This window comes from Cupressus sempervirens, chromosome 5, assembly GCF_028749045.1.
Source record: "Cupressus sempervirens isolate cs-2001-9-10 chromosome 5, ASM2874904v1, whole genome shotgun sequence".
Lineage (NCBI taxonomy): Eukaryota > Viridiplantae > Streptophyta > Pinopsida > Cupressales > Cupressaceae > Cupressus > Cupressus sempervirens.
In genome coordinates, this window is record NC_143122.1 from 95,790,386 (window position 1) to 95,807,633 (window position 17,248).

The 17,248-nt window shown below is 32.8% G+C and overlaps 1 protein-coding gene across 1 annotated transcript; it reads left to right on the top strand.

Annotated features, from left to right (window-relative positions):
* Positions 1-864: 864 nt before the first annotated feature.
* Positions 865-3,746, top strand: LOC149554735 (putative disease resistance protein At1g61300). Its single transcript, XM_089828775.1, has one exon. It carries the CDS (start codon positions 865-867, stop codon positions 3,535-3,537), a length of 2,673 nt encoding a protein of 890 aa, XP_089684901.1. The 3' UTR covers positions 3,538-3,746.
* Positions 3,747-17,248: the final 13,502 nt, after the last annotated feature.

Below are 17,248 nucleotides of genomic sequence, written 5' to 3' on the forward strand. Positions count from 1 at the left end.
AATGGACCACCATGGAATCAAGATGAGTCGGTGGAATTGAAAGATAAGGACTCATTTTTACAGCTATATCTAGAGTTAAAAAAATAGATGGTCTCCGTATCCGACCTACTTTCACTTTTGAAAGATACTCAAAAATGAAGAGCAATCCATATACAATTATATGCAAATAAAAGGAGGACTGCTTATATCAGATAGTTCTTCAAACAAAGCGTTTGTATTTTGAGTATGACAAAAAATCAAAATAACACAACTGAATCAAATATATTACAAAAAGAACACACTCAAGCAAATACTCAAAAGTACATAAGACTGTGTGTAACCCTTTGCATCATCAAAGATTCAAATGCTAGTATTATATATCTATAAAACACAGACCAAAAATAATAATTATCATCGAGGTGGGAGGTTGAATTGAATAAGGAAACTTTCTTCAAACCCAACGTAGTTTTACAACTGTCACATCAACGTCCCAAAACATTAGGTTCGAGTTTGGTATGGATGAGCGGCTTTTCAGTTTTGGAAATTTCGGGCAGACAGGCAGACCCACAAATGCCACTTCCGCAGAACTGGACAAAGTTTGATTATTCTATTCAAAGTTTGATTATTCTATTCAAACTTTGATAGTCCAGTATGCATTTCACTGTCATCGAAAATACATTCACTACTGGATCCATTAACTCGCGTCATGGCTACGTTGATCAGACTGGATTCCCATTTCGTCCAAATTTTATTGACTCTTGTCATTACGACCAAGTTGTCTGGTAGCCGTCTTTAATGGTGGTATTATACAGTCAAAACTGTGGGTAAGTAGTTTCCCAGCGCTTTAAAACAACGAGAATACCTCCTCTGAGTTTGGAAATGAATATGGCTGGATCTCTGGTGTCGGTGCTCGCAGATCATCTCACTTCAGTTCTGATTCAAAAGATATTTGAGGAGGTCTCATTGGCGAACAAGCACAGAGAAGATTTGGAGCTCATCTGTGATGAGCTCGAATCTATCAAATGCCTCCTCAACGACGCCGGCGGGGTGTGGAGAACAAACTGCAGTTCAGTTAGGAATTGGTCGCAAAAACTTGAAGACTTTCTCTACGACGCTCTCCTCCTCTTGGAGGAATCCTCTCATGACTCTCACCACCAATCCAGCTGTATTTCAAGGTATTTGCTGGGTCGCAAGATTCGGGTGTTGAAGGAGAGAATCCGGTGCATCCATCGGAGCTCAAAGTATCTCAAATACCTGAGGGACATGGATGTCAAGCCCCGTTGCGGATTACTCACCGGAGAATCGATTAGAAATAGAAGAAAATCAAGCGGGCTTCTTTTGGAAGGTACAACGGTGGGTATGCAAAATGATATCGATGTCATCAGCGGATGGCTTCTCTGCACAGATGGCCCTCAGATCATTGCTGTAGCGGGCATGGGAGGGCTCGGGAAAACTCTTCTTCTTCAACACGTCTTCAACAGCCAGAAAGTGAGAGAATCCTTTGATCATTTGATTTGGGTGGCGGTATCCCAGAGCTTTGTGGTGGATCAGCTACTCCTCCACATAGCAAGACAAGTAAAGCTGCCGGAGGATGAAAAGCAAAGTCAGCTCAATGCGGAGGAGGTGAGAGATAATATCCGGAAGCACCTGCGTGAAAGCCGATGTTTACTTGTTCTCGATGATGTTTGGGACAAGCACGCTTTGGGATCCATTGGCTTTCCGTGGGGCCGGGGGAGGAGCAAAGCAATGATTTCCACGCGCGACAGGAAAGTGTTGGAAAATGTTGGAGCTCACCGGGTGCACCACATGGACTACTTGTCTGAAGACAACAGTTGGAGATTGTTCTGCATTCACGCGTTCCCTGAAGATGAGAATTACAGTCCGCCAGAGGAATTGCAGGAGGTGGCTCGTGCGATTGAAAGGAAATGCTCCAGATTGCCGCTGGCCGTGAAGACAGTAGCGGCATCGATGGCGAACGTGAGGCGACTTCCTAATGAGTGGGAATCCACGCTGAATAGGCTCAATAAGATCAGCACAATCAAGGACGACATTCTGCCAATCTTGAGGTTAAGTTACGACGCCCTCCCTGATTATCTAAAGCCCTGTTTTCTTTTCTGTTCTGCTTATCCAGAAGATGCTAGAATGAGTTGTGAATATCTGGTGCAAGTGTGGATTGCACAAGGATTTGTTAATCCCGAAGAGAGAGAAGACTCTTATGAGCTGGGATTCTCTTATCTCAATGAGCTGGTTGATCGGTGCATGATTGAATTTGTTCCATATGATGGGAACGATTACATCATTAAGTACTGCAAGATGCACGATCTACTACACGAGCTGGCTCTTTCGGAATCTCGGTGCCAAACCAGATGTTTGTTCAGGGCTGGGAAAAATGTGGAAAAGTTCCCCGTAGAAAAGTGCCACGGCCTACGTAGGATTTCTTTGATTAAAAATAAAATAGCTAGTATTGACAAAACCATCCGTTCCCCAGGGCTCCTCACCTTGCTGCTATGGAACAATCTTCATCTCAAATCAATACGTGAAGATTTTTTTGAGAATATGAGACATTTGAGTGTTCTAGACCTGAGCCAGACCTCCATCAAAGTATTACCCAAGTCTATTATCAAATTAAAACATTTGCGATTTCTCAATCTGTCCAGAACAGATATTGAAATGCTTCCTAGATGTTTTAGCGGTCTCAAAAATCTTCAGTCGCTTGATGTTAGCTGGTGTGAAAAGTTGACAAGTCTGCATTCCGGCATAAACAAAAATCAATCTTTGCTGCAGCTGAATGTTGCAGGCTGCAAGAATTTGGCTTGGGTTCCTCATGGAATATCGAAGCTTGTCTCTTTACGAGTATTAGGACAAGTTGTATTCAAGCTGAGGGGCAATGTCGGAAATGCATTGCAGTTGAATGATCTCAAAGAATTGTCTCTGCTGCAACAACTGTCAATTGCATTCAATGGCCGCTCAGACTGCCAAGGCATAACAGAGGGGATCTTCGGAGGGATGGAAGACATGAGAAAGTTATTCTTCGAGAATTGTGATGAGGATTATCTTGTCCAGCTTCCCGATGACATGGCAGGCATGAGACGACTGGAGATTCTTCACCTTCACAACTGCGTGGCGCCTCCATGGATCTCTCAACTTCACAATCTCATGCTTCTTCTCTTGAAAGGAGACGATTCTCACAATTATCATGCCCTGCAAACAATTCCTAATTTAAGGCGACTGATCTTAATGCAGAACAAGCAGTGTATCGATTTCCCTGCAGATTTTGGGAGTCCCATGTCGTTCCCCAAACTAGAGGCACTGATTATTGAGGATTTCTTGCAGCTGCGGAGATTTCCATGCCTGGAAGAGAATGCAATGCCAGTGCTACAGCATTTTCGATTGGCCAATTGCGGGCGGATGGAAGGAATACCTCAAGGCTTGGACCGCCTCAACAGTCTTGAAGAGCTTCAAGTCGTCGGCTGTGAAGGCTGCCGCAACGATCTTCAGGAAAATGGGCATTACGGCCAAATTTTCAAACGCCGTAATGTCCAAGTAAAATGCGAATAGTTTGAATTGTGATGTTGCTCATTGTAAAAGCAGAAAAAGTGTAGATGTCATGAATAATTATAATTACAAGTGGAACAGACGATCGTGTCCCAATGTCCCATCATGGTAAAAGTGAATATTACAGCCTGCTGTTTCCCACTGATGTATTGTTTTTGTTTTCACCGCACCTAAAGCTCATTGATACGTAATGTTTGGACTAGTGTTTATAATATGCAAGCATAGCACTGTATTTTATTTTATGGTTTATAAGTTGAATGTAACGAGGCTTTACTTTTAAAATTCATTTTTAGAGATTAAATACCATCTATCCACCATTGCTGACGCTGAAAGATAATTTTAAGAATGTGATGTTGTATTTTGGATGTTAATAAAGTGGGTACAGGATCTATGTTGGACAGAGGCACCAACCTAGAGGGGATGGAGGCACCAACTTCTCAATATCTTCTACCCAAATCTTCATGGAATATTAGTACAAGAGTGGTCCTATTGCCCATCCTCTTATATAATTATGGACGTTTTATTTCATGTGTGGATACAAGGTATTTATTATCTTTATAACAAGTTTTCCATGACAGTTAAGATGATTTTAAAGAAGAATGCGGTGTTCAATTTTCAGCACTTTTACCTTTTTAATCATATTCTTAATTGTAGTTTTCATTCGAGAAACGTATTGGAACTTAAAAGAATAATCGTGAGTCAAAATTATTATCATTTAAATTAACTGTTGTAGTTGACAGTTTAAATATAGTATGTTCAAAAACATAATTATATTTTTTCAACAAATTACTTGATCTTTAGATAAAGGATCAAATGTTGAAAGGATTAGAATAGAGATTAATAAATATTAGAATTTGGTGCTCTATATTAATAGTAGTAAAAGTTAGTAATAATTTCATATAATACATATGAAATCTCTAATTGAGATTATGTTTAGTTTTGTGTTATAGATTGTTTAGTTTATTTTAAGTTCACATAAGACTAGACTATGTTTGTAGTTTTTCTCATACACATGAGAGAAAATTACAATGCTAAAATTCTTCACCTTTATTTCAACCTTTAATGTATGGAACACAAAACAATGATATTTTCTTTAGATTTCATTATTTTTCTCTCGATTTATGCAATAATCTCCATTGGGACAACAAATGCTTGGCTTCAAAATGCTTAAGGACTTTTCAAGGATTTGGATTTGGATTTGAATTTGAATTCCTCACACTAATTCATAGTGATGCAGTACGCAAAGTTTTGTAACTTTCATAATAACCATGCTCTTCTTTATACAAATGAATCACTTTTTGTTACTATCTACCTATGATTGTAAATTTGGCAAAGATAACTTTGACTTCAAAAACAACAATATTTTAATCCCATCAACTATTACTTCTTATAGGTTGGATCTCTTTTAATAGATAATTAGTGTTATTATTCATAATGTCATAGAAAAACTCATATTTCTTTTGCTAGACTACCAATCCCTTTTCTTTTGATCTCATATTATGAGATAAGTTTTGTCTTTTTTAGAGATAGCTTATGCATTAGAAGTAGGATTATCTTTGTTGGCTATAAAACTATCTCACTATAAGGTACTAAGAACATTATATACAAAAATATAAAATTAACACAATATGACATAATAATAATAAAATACACTTCATATAGAATAAGAAGTGCAATAATTTATAATTCAGCATAACAAGTACATCAAATTGACCAAATTGTCAAAATACCATATAACAATTATACAAATAGACCATCAAGGAGCCAATACATCACAGAAATCAAATAGTAAGATGTGCAAGGATTTTACACCTTTTTCTGGAGGGGGTTTCTTACAAGTTTCCTTGCTTCTAAGCTAGTTTCCTTGGGAGATAGGTCAGAAATATAATCAAATTTACCCATTATTCCCCATTACCCCATATTGAACACCCGGCTATAAAACAATAATGGAAAGAAAATCTCTCTCTCTCTCTCTCTCTCTCTCTCTCTCTCTCTCTCTCTCTCTCTCTCTCTCTCTCTCTCTCTCACTCACACGCGCGCGCGCGCGCGCGCACACACACACACACACATTTCTAACATATAAAGAATCTCAACATCTTGAGCACATGAACAAGTCTTTGCTCCATTTGCTAGTTCCTCGCGACTAAGATACAATAACTAATCCTACTATAGAATCATTTTAACACAAAATATTGTCATTTCTAGCCCCCTAAGAGGATAATAGAGAATGCTAGTACATAAGGAAAATGATCATGCATGTATTCAACCAATGAAGTTCTTGAATATCAAGATAATATAGGTGTTGATGTCATTATCTTAAAAACTAAACTTTCCATAAAAACATCCTAATTAATATTAACACACTTTTAGTCTTATACAATTAGATAATCACCCTTAATTCTATATGAATATTGAAAATATAGATTCTAGTATTAAACATCAACAAATGAATGAAATAATCATATGTCCCAAATAAAAACTATATTTTCTTTTCCACTTAAAAATATCATTAAAAGAATACTCTTGTAGTTAAAAAAAAAATCGTTTAAAATATATCTTTATTTTTAATTCTTGATTTGAATTTTAAAAGTTTAAATTCTTCTTACTAAAGCTCACTTAAGGAAGTACTTTAAAAAAAAATACCTATTCTTGAAAGAATACCTTCCTTGATTAGTTTATTATTAAATTTATGCCATCCTTAACATTTGGCCAAAGGAATTGAAAAGAAAATATGAGTATCATGTTACCCTTTTTTTAAATATAAAACTTACTTAATTCACTTGGTGCATTTTAACAATAGAAAAAGAACTTATACTTAATTCACTTGGTGCATTTTAACAATAGAAAAAGAACTTATTTCAGGAAACTGATGTAAAAGTCAATTTAATAAGGTTCTTTATTTTTTATTTCAAAAGGGTATAGTTAGGAAGTAGTTATGATGCAATTATTCAATGAAGCATATAATCAAAAGTGATGTGGTGAAACTCTTGAGAAGATTTTAGAGATATTTTAGAAAAAAAAAATAGTTCACAATGTGTATAGGAGGGAGTTTTGGATTCTATGATTATAAAAGATAATAAAGAATGCAATTTAATTTTTTTCTTTTAAATTTTTTTATGTTTTAACATTGCTAATTTTTTGTATGTTAAGTTTATAACCATCTTACACATATGTGTAAAAAAAAATATTTTTTATAGTTGATATAATGACACAAAATAAGGCTTTGGTAGCTTAGTTTGAAAGTGGTGAAGTAGGCTATCGCTTCATATGTCAAGACTTATGATTCTTTTTGTATCATCATTGCATGGATAAATATATTGGTTATACTCTCCTTTATATTTATTAACCATTATGGAATTCTATTTGGTCTTCATATGTCTTCCAATAGGATTTTGTTGTTCATTCTCTTTGCATTTTATATTTTTTCCTTTATGTACATCTCGGATAAAAGTACACAAAATAACTAAAAATACCTATCAAGTGAGGGAGTTGCTCCTTTCTAGAATAAAGAAAAAATATTATTACATTTTTTTTTATCCAACTATTGAAAAATATATCACTACTCTTTAAGAAAATATGGACAATTTTAGCGAAACAAACACAATGACATATTTGTTTAGAAACAAATATAAGGATTATGTTAATACTTGTAATAGGTCTTGGCAAGAAATTCATTTATATGAATAAATAATTGTCTAATATTTTTATAATTAATCAAATGATGTATCTATAGAATATGATAGGATAGGGAAAACTTGTAGGTTATAGGACCTATTTACTTAAGTGATATAATACATGCAATTGTCCTTATGGTATTTTAAAAAAAAATGGGAGTGCATTAATGTAGTTATAGAACCTCCTTCACAAAATTTTCTAGTTTTTTAATAATGAATGTTAGAAGGAGGCAAGGCTTTTATTTTATTATAATTCATTTGTAATGACATTTCCTTTGTTTCATCTAAGTTTTTAGATAGTACTAAGATATATGGTTATTATGTATTTTCATTTACATTGAGATTTTCATAAATATATTTAGTTATATCTTCAATTTGTAATGTTATCTTTCTTTTCATTATAGTTCATAAAACTATTAGCTAATGTTGTATTCATCATTTTTCTTGGCTAAAAATATTTTGATTAGTTATGATTTTTTATTTAATATTTAATTATTTATTAATATTTCTAGGATTCTCATTATTTAAATAATATACCAAAAATATTATTTTTAATAATATCAAATTGACAAGTAGGAGGTATTTTTCATAGAAATTTGAATTATGATATTGTTCTTAGGAATTAACTTTGTAGTTTTGGATTCAAACTCATTGACCAATGTTTCATGAGTAATGGTTCAAAATAACCCATCTCTCATAATAATGAATGGAATACTTAGCATTCATTTTATCTAGAAAATTCCCATAATGGTGAAACATCAAACCGTCCTAGGAGTTCACCCATCCTAATATTACTCCATATCAAGTGTGCTTAAACATAGAATTTACACCAAGATTAAGCCCAATTTCATTTATACTTCATTTGTATTTATACTATAAATTTTAAACAAATTGACTTATAGATTTAATTATTTTTTCATCTTGAGATTAATAGTTGTATTTACATCCAACATATGTGTCATAATAGTTTTGTTAATAATAAATATTAAAAATAAATTTTAAATTTAACTGAGTTTGATTTGAAAAAAGACTATCCATTAAAAACAACTTTTTTGAGACAATTGGATGTTGAATGTTTGAGCAATAAGACACTTTCTCCTATTATGCATTTGTAGAAGTTTCTTAGGATTTCTTTAGGGTTGTCATATGACTTCCTTTTCTTTCTAACAATCTTGTCATGTCATATTTATTGAATGAAATTTAGTCATTTTTAATGGCTATAGTCACATTTGGGTGAATATTTTTTTTATGAACAATAATCAACACAAACAAATAGAGAGGGAGGGAGGATGAATTAGTTGTGTTCCATATTTATTAATTTTATAATCTTAAACAAAAAAACCAATGAAAGATATAGTGATGAAAAACAAGGTGAGCAAGACATAAGACAACACCATAAGACACAAGATTTTGGTTCTCAAGGAAAACCATATTAAGGTGAAAACCCCAATTGGGATGATAGCCACAAGATCATACAATAGTATGAAAATATCCTTATTAGGAGATTCCCCTACTTGGAGCTGATAAAATACATTTAGTACATCAAACCTTGTTAAAGGAAAAGTCTCTATTAAAGGAAAAAATCCCTTCTAAAATATTCACAACCCTCTTTAGAGTTGATCATAACAAAAGGCTCAAATAGAAAGCCTAACTATTTGAGGACACTACTAAAAGAGTGAAGGTTAAAACCACTTTCAAGAGTAAAAACTATCCAAAAAGAGATGGTTAAATTCAACTTGAGTGAATTGACTAAAGACAACTCAATTGTCTTTATAGTTCCATTGATGTGCATAAGGAATAATCATAGATTCCACTCATACCTCTATCAAAGCATATAAATAACCTTCAAATTTAATATTATATCCAACATCAAGACTCAAAATCACATTCATTAAATATATTACAAAAATTAATTATTTTCCTTTGTACAAGCTACAACAAGCAATTAGGGTGGCCTATTAGGACTTCTCTATTGCACAAATAATTACATCAACCAATTCTTAGGTACATATGGTATCTCTTATGACTGTATAAATATTATAATAATTAAAATACATGACATTATCTATATTCAAGGATTTCCTATCCTTAGCACACACTACACCATCCAATTGACTTTTAAAAGTAATTATCAAAATGCCACATGCTAGAGACCAACATAGAATGACTTCAGTAAGTTCCAAATTTGGTAACCTACTCTAATATAAGTCTTCTTCCATAAATAATTCTCAAATTTCAAGAGTCTAAATCACTATTAACTTAAACTTAAAAATTAATAACCATATCTCGCATCATTCCTTGTCTTTAGCCTACAACCAGTATTTACTAAAATAATTGTAACTCTCACAGATCACCACATAAATAGCTATGAGCATAGACATAAGTTGTACGCTCACTCTTAAACATATATCAAATCTCACATACTCAAGAATATTTTACATTGTCTATATTGCTCTGCCCAACAACTTGTAACATTAAAAATCATATAGTTAATCCAACTAATCGCTGAACTATATGAACATATGTTGACATCAATGAGAAAACATAAATATCAACATCTCATATAATGGAAATTCCTATAAAACTTAAACTTAAACAAATGACTTTTTAAGCCCCTAAAGATATTACCATAGTATTTTTGTGACCTTATTACATAATTTAAGGCTCTTTGCACTCCTTTAAATCCATTTGGTATAGTTTATGACATTTTACAAATTTTGATCCTATGGTCCCTATTATTACAATCAAAATCCATGATTGGCTTGAGTACATTATACAAAAGACTTGTAGATCCACTATTGTCTTCCCCATAAATCCACTATTGTCTTCCACTATTGTCTTCTTTCTCTATTAGGTGTCCCTGTATGATACTCTCCCCCTAGAAAAGATCTCTTCTGCAAGAGAAAAGTGTTCTTGAGTTTAGACCATGCATCCTTCTTGATGGCTCTAATATTCAAGTGGGATTATTTTGTGATAAAATCTCCTCTAATGGGGTCTTCTTCCTCTTGCTACCCACACTCAACTTGAAATAAAAATTATAAAACAAAAAGTTGTTTATGTTTTCTTGTTTAGCACTATCACATCTTTCCTTTTTCTCTACTCCTTTATCTACCATTGTAGGGCTCAACTAACCCTACAATCCTTGTAACTATGGAGGATGATCCCTTCCTTGATCATGTAATCCCAATAGGACATAAAACTACCCCTATATAAACACACTTATAATCTAAGGAATACTAATCGGATCTTATGGTTTCTTTCACCTTCCTCTTGTTATCAAATCTTGTATTCTTGCTACATACTTCTCTTTCCATCCTTTCCTTCATTTCCTTGATCAAGTTTTGTTTCTCCCTTGTAAAAAAAATTCATCCTAACACCCTCCTTCTTCCCAAACATATGATACTAAAATCATTTACATTATCCTAATGTAAATGGATAAGTATAAAGCTCATTTTATCTTTATGCACAACATAAGCATTTGTGTATCCATTATGTAAAGAATTCCTCAAATACTACCAAGGTTTTCCTAAAATAATGTGTCTACATGTCATTGGTATAACATCACCTAAAAAATTATCAAAATATTCTGCTATAGCAGTTTCTACATATCCTTGTTCTCAGACCAAAATATTTTATTCATTACTGACCAAAGTTGCATTGTATGACTTTGTATGAGGAAATTTCTTTAATTTTAACTTATTAACCATCTCATAACATACCAAATTTTCATGTGAACATGAATTAATTATCAACTTACAAAATTTTGCTAGGTTTAAGCACTAAGATATAAGAATTGATACATTTGGTTGTGTTGTTTGTTGCAATGTATCCCTTCTAAATATAAGAGCTTATTTATATGAGATTGGGTATGCCATTGTAACTCCTTCCTCTTATTTATTATCTTCTTGCACTAAGTCCACTCTTATTTCATTGTTTCTACTTTGTTTGGTTTTCACTTCTTCATTATCCTCCTTACCCTTGTATATAGAAAACCAATATGTCCTTTTCTTTCTCTTTGTATCTCTTTTAGTAGCCTCAAAATCCTTCTTTCATTTGCATCTATAGGCTCTTCTTCATTGCCTTCATTTTGATTTTCAATAAAAATCTTTCTTTATCTTCTTTTTCAGGTTCCTCTTTCTATCTCATAGACCCTCCTTCTAAGGCTCTCAGAATGTGTTATCAAAATCACAACAACAATTTTAGACAGGTTTCAAAAACCAAAGTATTGGTCTTTTATATAAATCTAAAGTTACACCCTTAACTATGTCTCTCATCAATTAGGTCTCCAAACATTGTTTTTCCCACTTAACTCTCAAAATCTCCAAAACACTAGGAAAAAAATGGATTCATTCAAATATCTATTTGGGATTAATTTTAGATATCTCAAACTTAGGTACCATTGCTTTGGACTATCTATATGGAACATGGAAAACTATCATTGTTTTAAGACTAATTAGGCCACTTTTACAAAGAAACTATGCCTAAACCTTTATATCAACATGCAAAACCTTCCATAGTATCATTTTTCCATTCCAAACCAAGGAGGTTTTCTCTTTTAGTTCCAACCACAAAATTTAATAGACCCAACGAACAAACCCATGCCAATATGACCCAAAATCTAGGGGTTTCTAGAGACTACACCAAAACTCACTTTCAAACTCTATGAGATGCCTTTCCACCATGTTTTGGATATTTCTAAACACATTCCAACATTAAAAAAACTACCCTTTTAAGCTACTTCTTCTTCTACAGCCATGTCTCCATTATCATGCCTTTTACCAAGCAAATCAATCACTTCTCTTGGTGACCACCTTCTAAATTTTCATTCTTGCATTGGGAAAAGTAAGTATATTATTAAATACAAGTAGTTAAGTCCATTATTTATGTTATAGGGTAATACATAAAGAGGAATGGATCAATGTACCATTAAACCCTCAAAATCCCTAAGTTTTATAATGTTGTCCTAGGTATAGTCAATAATAATGTAAGGAAATGACTCAACTAAAATTTCAAAGTGGTTCAAACATATGGAAAAAAATTATTAGAATTATCCTAGAACATTAGATGTTTTGGATACAATTGATTAACTATGAATTTTCTTTGATGTTACACAAATGTCATGTCATTATCAATCACTGCATGTCGAGCTCACTCAGGCAGTGAAAATAGTTTTCTGCATCTACCTAGCATTCCTATGTTTGCCTTGTTTGGAAGGTAGTATCTACCAAGTTCACTCAGGAATCAAAGGGAAGTCTATAGAAGATGAGTGTTAACCAAGCTCACGCAGTTAAAGAAGGAAATGTTGGACAAAACTAGTGTTAACCAAGCTCACTGAGTTACCAAAGGAACTTTGCAAATATGCAGTATTAACTTAGTTCACTTGGTTAACATAGGAAAATAATTTTTGTGTTAGTGTCTACCAAGTAGGCTTGGCTAATAAAATATTTTTTTGTTTTGGCATATTGAGTTTAATTGATTTATCTATTAGTTCTAGCTAACTGAGAAGATTAATATAAGTTATTCTAATTTGTATTTTAGCCAACTTGACAATATGAATGATATAAGTATTAGGTCAAGTTGTGGGTTAAAATGTGTGAAGTAGTGAATCTATTGAAGTTTTAATGATGGAAAGAGGAAGTGAGTTGGAAGGATAAGCAAAATATCCTTGTGGAGTTGAAAAGATATATTTGATCAGAAAGGATCAAGTGTACAAGCTAGAATAGAGATATGTAATAAGAAATTTAGTTGCATCAAAAATTAGGTCATCTCATTGTTACTCTCTAGCCATTGTAGTGGTGATCTAAATCTCTTAATAGAGTTGGCTTAACAGCTATTTTGAAATCCTCTAACAAGGTGGCAATTCTATTGAATTTTCTAAAGACCTCTAACATGGCCACTCCTAAAAGTGTGATTAAATCCTCTAACAAAGTCACACCTAGTAGTATGTTTTGTAACTTTTAACAGGGTTGGCTCCTAAAAGGGCTCACTTTAGAAGAGTGAAAACAATAACTAGTTGCAATTGATGGCTTTTCAAAAATTGGGTTTCTACGTTAAATCCTGGTGTTAAATGTGTTCATGCTATTTTCTTTTATCTGTTTACAACTAAGTTAAAGTAATGGTAATCATAGATAACATCTAAATATTTTTCATGTTAATTACTTATTGGCAATATTCAATATTTATCAAGGTACAACATTTTATGTGTGTTTGTCAAGGATCAACAATATTCAATTTTTAGATTTTATTTTATATTAACATCTAATGGATTTTTAAATATATATTTGTGGTAACTAATTCACCCCTCCCCTCTCAATTACTTCTCTTATATTTCAAAAAATTGGTATCAGAACTTTTGGTGCTTGTAGAGAAGTTTCAAGGACCTAAGCTAAAGATCAGGATGTCTTATAGAAGAAAGATTTCCAAGTTGAACAAAGACAATTTTGTAACATGGAAAGGACTCATGAGGCTACATCTAGCTACCATTAATGATTTAGGTTGTAAATATCTTGATGCTAAATATAAGATGCCCACTGGAACATTATCAGTTGAAGATATTGATGAAAATAAGAATCATAACATCATGATGATTGATATTGCATCTACTCTTAGGTATGCTAAATTTGATGAAGTAAAAGATTGTAAAATGGCTAATGAAATGTGGACCAAACTTAAAAAATTTTATGGAGGAGATGACAATGTAAAAAGAGCTAAGGTTGAAAGTCTTAGAGGTCATTTTGATCAGATGAAAATGAGAGAAGATGAAAACATTGAAAAATATGTAGAAAGAATCAAAGCAAGTGTAAGCGCAATCAAAGCATCTAGAGGAGAAATTGAAGACAAAATCATTGTAAGCAAGGTATTTAGAACTCATCTTCCCATTTATACAATTAGAGTGTCTACTATTCAAGAGATGAGATGTGATCCAAATAATAAAATATCTTTGGATGCACTAGTTGGAAGATTGAGAGCTTTTGAATTAGATAACTTCAATAACTATGTTCCTAGTTCAAAAGGTATTGAGTTTGCATTTGAATCAAAACTCTCACTCAAGAAAAAGAGTAAGACATCAAAGGCCAATCAACCAAGAAGTGAAGAAGAAGAATCAGAAGAGAGCTCAGACAGTGATCTTGAAGTTGTTGAAGCCCTACTTACAAGAAAGTATTCAAAAGGCAGAGGAAAGTACAAAGGTAAGGTTCCTTTGATTTACTTTTCTTGTGAAGAAGTTGATCACATTGCTTGTCCAAAAAGAGAAAACAAAGATGAAAAGAAAATAAATAAGCACAAAGGCAAGAAGGATTTCAAAAACTACAAGAACTACAAGGACAAAGGTAAGAAATCTTATTTTATGGCTAAATATTCTGCTAACAGCAAAGATGAAATGGTATATATTGTTGTAAAGGATGAATCTGATGGTGAAGGAGATAAGATGACACTTATCTCTCATGTTAGCAAAAATGATACATGAATTATTAACAGTGGTTGTTCACATCATATGACTAGAGATAAAATAGAATTTGAGCACATGGAATATTATGATGGTGGTAGTGTAAGATTTGGAAGCAACAAACCTTGTAACATAAAAGGAAAAGGATGTATTTGTTTGACTAAGGAACTTCTATATGACAATGCTTATTGGATTGAAGGATTAAAGCATAATCTATTGAGTGTGGCAAAGTTGAATAACATTGGATTCAAGGTAGAATTTATGGATGGAGACACCAAAATACTAGATGGAAAAGGATATTTGATTGGATCTGGCAACCAAACAAAAGGTAATCTATTTTATCTTGATCTTACTGAAAGTTCATGTTTTATTGCTCAAGTAGAAGAAAGTTGGCTATGACACGAAAGATTATTTCATGTAAGCTTTGATAATCTAGTTAAGATAAGCAAACATAGAAAGGTAAGAGGTATTCCTAGTTTGAAGAAACCTGATATGGGTCTATGCAAAAATTGCTAAATTGGTAAGATGGGAAAGACTAGTTTCAAAAGAAAGAACTATCATTCATAAGAAGTCTTAGAGCTTGTGCATACAAACTTATGTGGACCTATTGGAATAGAGAGTTACAATAGAGATAAGTTTTTCATTCTTTTTATTGATGATTATTCTATAATGATGATTGTAATGTATCTAAGAGAAAAATTAGAAGCTTTTCAAAATTTTAAATGGTATTTGGCAAGAGTAAAAAAAGAAACTGAAAAGAAATTCAAATGTTTAACATTAGACAGAGGTTTTGAATTCATCTCCAATGAATTCAATGATTTTTGCATTGAAAGAGGGATTAAAAGACAAGTATCAGCCCCTGGTACACCTCAATAGAATGATATAGCTGAAAGAAGAAATAGATCCATCATGGATTGTGTAACAATATTGATGATTAAAAAGAACATTGCAATCAAATATTGGAAGGAAACTATCAACACTGTAGTTCATACCTTGAATAGAGTTTAGTTGAAGAAAGACTCAAATCAAACACCTTATGAACTATGGTATGGCTACAAAGCTAATGTAAGTTACTTGAAAGTATTTGGTAGAAAATGTTATATCTTAAAAGAATCTAGAAAAAGAAAATTTGATGTCAAAGGTGATGAAGGCATATTCTTAGGATACTCCTACAGAAGTAAAGCATACAAATGTTTGAATTTTTCTACTCATAAAATCATAGAAAGTGCACATGTGAGAATTGATAAGTTTGTAGAAAAGAGTGAAGAAGAAAGTAGCAAAGAGCCTAAGGATTATAGAATATTTATTTACTATGAACCTAATACCCTACCAAACCTATCTGAAAGAAAGGAGGCTTTACCTCCTGAGTCCCCAAAATCTCCAACAGTTACTAAGTTGTGGATAGTGCAACTCAAGTGACAGTCTAAAGGACTCAAGTCATAGTTAGAGGCTACTAAGCTAGTTCAAACCGAGTCTTAAGGACCCAAGTCACAGACAGTAGGACCCAAACTTGATACTAAAGTTTATGATGAAGTTAGTGAAACTCATTCCAAATCCAAAGAACCTACATTAGCAAGATATGTCAGAAGGCATCAAGCACCTGATTAGATCATTGGAGAGAAATATGATAGAACAATGACAAGAAACAAATTGAAAGGTACATGTTTACTTGTTAAATTTGAACCTAGAAATATCAAAGATGCATTAGATAATGAAAGTTGGATTGAAGCAATGAATGAAGGGATAGAAAAGATAGAGAAGACCAAAAAATGGACTCTTGTTCTTAGATCCAAGGATAAAAATGTAATCGGCACAAAGTGGGTGTTTGAAAACAAGTTGAATGAAGATGGAAAAGTTTCCAGAAACAAAGAAAGATTGGTATGTAGAGGCTATTCTCAAGAAGATGGTATTGATTATGGTGAAAATTTTGCTCTTGTTGTAAGATTAGAAGGTGTTAGAATTCTACTAGCATATGCAGCACACAGAGGATTTAAAATGTATCAAATGGATGTTAAATCTGAATTCTTGAATGGAATTCTTAATGAGGAAGTCTACATTGAACAACCAAAAGGTTTTGTAGATCCTAGCAAAAGAGACATGGTTTGCAAATTACATAAGACATTATATGGTCTCAAAAAAGCTACCAGAGCTTGGTATGAGAGACTTCATAATTACATGATACAAAATTGTTTTCAAAGAACAAATGATAACAATAGTCTATTTAGTAAAGAGGAACTCGACAAGAAGATTGTGTTGGTAGAAATATTTGTTGATGATACCTTATTCATAGGAAATGATGACTTGTGCAAAGTCTTTTCAAAAGAATGAGTAAAGAATTTGAGATGCATATGTTTGGAGATATAAAATTCTTTGTTGGATTGTAGATTAAACAAAAGAAAGATGGTATCTACATTACTCAATCTAACTATATCAAGGAGATACTAAAGAAATTTGGAATGGAAGATTCAAGACCAGTTGGAACCCCTATGTCTACTAGACATAATCATTCCAAGAATGATGATTACAAAGAAGTAGATCAAACCACATATAGATTAATGATTGGAAAGTTGTAGTATGTAGTGCATACAATGCTTGA

What these genes read in the sequence shown, in the direction of transcription:
- LOC149554735 (XM_089828775.1), top strand. Translation starts at nt 865, where the DNA reads ATGGCTGGATCTCTGGTGTCGGTGCTCGCAGATCATCTCACTTCAGTT.